The sequence below is a fragment of the Perkinsus marinus genome, assembly GCF_000006405.1.
Source record: "Perkinsus marinus ATCC 50983 genomic scaffold scf_1104296967850, whole genome shotgun sequence".
NCBI lineage: Eukaryota > Perkinsozoa > Perkinsida > Perkinsidae > Perkinsus > Perkinsus marinus.
Genome location: NW_003203392.1, coordinates 1 through 2,807, shown reverse-complemented (window position 1 = coordinate 2,807; position 2,807 = coordinate 1). Strand labels below are relative to the sequence as shown.

General features: G+C 51.2%; 2 protein-coding genes across 2 annotated transcripts; one reads left to right on the top strand and one right to left on the bottom strand.

The window, feature by feature from the left end:
* Positions 1 to 239: 239 nt before the first annotated feature.
* On the top strand, positions 240 to 1,150 carry Pmar_PMAR006712 (hypothetical protein; the record flags this gene model as incomplete). Its single annotated transcript, XM_002768538.1, has 3 exons — positions 240 to 521; positions 572 to 954; positions 1,005 to 1,150. Coding segments are annotated over 3 exons (741 nt in total), but the record flags the coding sequence as incomplete, so codon positions are not given.
* Positions 1,151 to 1,570: 420 nt separating this feature from the next.
* Positions 1,571 to 2,800, bottom strand: Pmar_PMAR006711 (translation elongation factor EF-1, subunit alpha,, putative; the record flags this gene model as incomplete). Its single annotated transcript, XM_002768537.1, has 1 exon — positions 1,571 to 2,800. The coding sequence occupies one exon, from the start codon at positions 2,798 to 2,800 to the stop codon at positions 1,571 to 1,573; it is 1,230 nt and encodes a 409-aa protein (XP_002768583.1).
* Positions 2,801 to 2,807: the final 7 nt, after the last annotated feature.

The following is a 2,807-nucleotide window of genomic DNA, read 5'->3' as shown; positions in this document are numbered from 1 at the left end:
GGACGATAGCAGGAGTGGCCAAGACTATGATGTTTTGGTCGTTCGAGTCAACTCAGCGTTCTCCTCAGCGGCAAACTCTCCGCTCCTACCCGCCGAAGAGACTCGGTCCGATATGATCAACGCAGATAGCGACTCCATTCCATCAGTTCCTGGGCAGCGCCGCTCAGAACGAGAGCTCTTTCCGGCTCAAGACGATGAGTCGTCATTGCACTGTGACAGCAGAGCTCCTACAGCTACCTCCTCCCCTCTTCAAGACAGCTCTAATGGCTCACAGTATGAGCACGCTGGAGGGTCGAGCATGGAAGATTCCAATGCGTACAAGGATTGTGATGAGGCCTCGCGCCTTGGTGAGGACTGGCATTCGAGCGATCACCATCTTGAAGCGAGCATCATGGAGGAGATAGACCTGTCGTCCGGATACCATACCGATAACACGATGGACGAGAGGGAATCCTCAGTTGGCGACAAGACCGCTACCCGAGAGTTCGTAGGTTCCCCTGGAGATGATTCAAGTGATCCCAGTAGTGAGCATCAGTGCAGGTGTCTCAACGATGGTCGTTCGTGCTTTCAGAAGCCGATGTCGTCAGCGCTCAGGAAGGGGAAGTCGCGAAGGAGCCGTTGGGTTTGCGGTGTTGGTTCACGAGAGAGCGCTCGCCAAGTCCATCGTTGTCGCAGCCCGATGAGCCCCGGATGTTGAGCAGTCGGGGACCTGTTCATCGGCGCTCGCGCTCAGCTGATCTGACTAATGCTCGATGTTTGCACACCACGTTCAATGGAGGAAACTTGAAGCACTCACAGTACAGCATGAGCTCTCGAAGATGCACTTCGATTCTTACGACTGAGGAAAGGGAGCTCCTCAAAATACGTGAGGAGAAAGAATCAATGCGAAACCAGATGTTGCGGAACCGCCGTTTCGCTGCCAAGATTTACAGCGAGAATCGGCCAACTCCTATTGTGAGTGTCCCGTGTGGTGCTTTTGGAGTACCATAACTGTTCCACATCAGGTAAGGGAACGACGTCCTATCCGTCCACTGACCAAACACGTAATTAAAGAGCAGCCGCTGAGGAAGTTCCGCTTCTGATGGTGGGGTGTGGCTACACGGGAATTTGACACATGCTGGAATGAAGCCTTCGACATATTTACTTGGTTTCGATTAGTTTGTTTCTTGAGTTTCTTTTATGGTTGAAGATGAGTCGACTTATGAAAAGATAGTATATCTTTGATTACGTCGAGTTGGGTACGGGACTTGCACAGCCCTCATGAACAAATATAGGTCGTTCCGGATTGATTCTGCTCGTGCGCGAATGACAACGGCTGCAAAGAAAAATGCACTCGTGACATAGTTTAAAAGGGCAGGGCAAGGAAGTTTTATTACCTCCATGCATCATGGAGATTCAGCACAACGGATAATCGAGATAACAGTCATATCATATTAGAGCTGGTTATGTAGACCCAGCGAACCTTTCAAACTCGCTCTATTTCACAGTCATTAACGACTCAACGTTCACTTCATGTGTACACAATACTTGGCGAAGAAAAGTTTATTCCAAACAGTAGAAACTCGAGAAATTATTTAACCTCCTTAGGGGTGGTAGCGACACACTTACCGAGCATGACAACACCGTTACCCTCCATAAGAGCAACACGAGAGAGACCCTCGCAGTGCTTGAAGGTATCGACAACAAGGTGCTGAAGAGGCTCGAAGACGACCTCAGCCATCTCGTTAGACTTCAAGGAGTGGGGATCCTCCATCTTCTTGCCACCGGTCTCCTTACCGACCTTCCAGTTGATCTTGGTAAGCTTGCAAGCGGAACGACCAGTACGGACGAAAGCGATGGGAGAGTAACCAACCTTCAATTCGCCGGGTACATCCAAGATCTGGACCTGAGCGGTGAAGCTACCGATGTGTTGGAGAGTCTTATCAGCCTTCGAGATCATGCAATCGCCAACGCGGGGCATGTTATCCCTGTTGAGACCCTTAACGTTGAGACCGACGTTGTCACCGGGATAAGCTTCCTGCTCACGCTTGTGATGCATCTCAATGGTGAAGACCTTACCGCTGCAGGGAGTAGCGGGGGTATGGGTGGGCATGAAGATGACATCCTCGTTGGGCTTGACAACACCCTGCTCAACACGGCCAGTGAGAACATCACCGACACCTTTGATCTTGTAGATACCGGAGAGGGGAACACGCATGGGGGCATCGACGACACGCTTAGGGACAGTAGCGAACTTCTCGAGAGCATCGTACAAAGTCTCGACATGAATCTTCTCGGTGTCCTTGACAGTACGCTGGACATCCATACCCTTCCACCAAGCCATCTTGTCAGACTTCTTGATAAGGTTATCACCGCACCAACCAGAGATGGGAAGGATGGGGACGCACTTCTCAACGAAGTCCTTCTTCCAGCCCACACGACCGAGCATATTTCTCATCTCATCACGGATCTCAGTGTAACGAGCTTCCTTGTAACCAGCGACATCAGAATCCATCTTGTTGACACCGACAACCAACTGCTTAACGCCCAACAAGTTGATAAGACGGGCATGCTGACGGGTCTGACCCTGGATCTCACCAGCCTTGTGGTTACCACGGGCAATGGCGGTACCGAAGTTACCATCAGCGGGGACCATGAGGAGGGCGACATCAGCTTGAGAGGCACCGGTGATCATGTTCTTGATGAAATCCCTATGGCCGGGGGCATCAATGACAGTGTAGTGCCAAGTCTCAGTGAAGAACTCCTTGGTAGTGCAAGCGATGGTGACACCACGCTCACGCTCCTCCTTCTGACGATCCATATAGAAG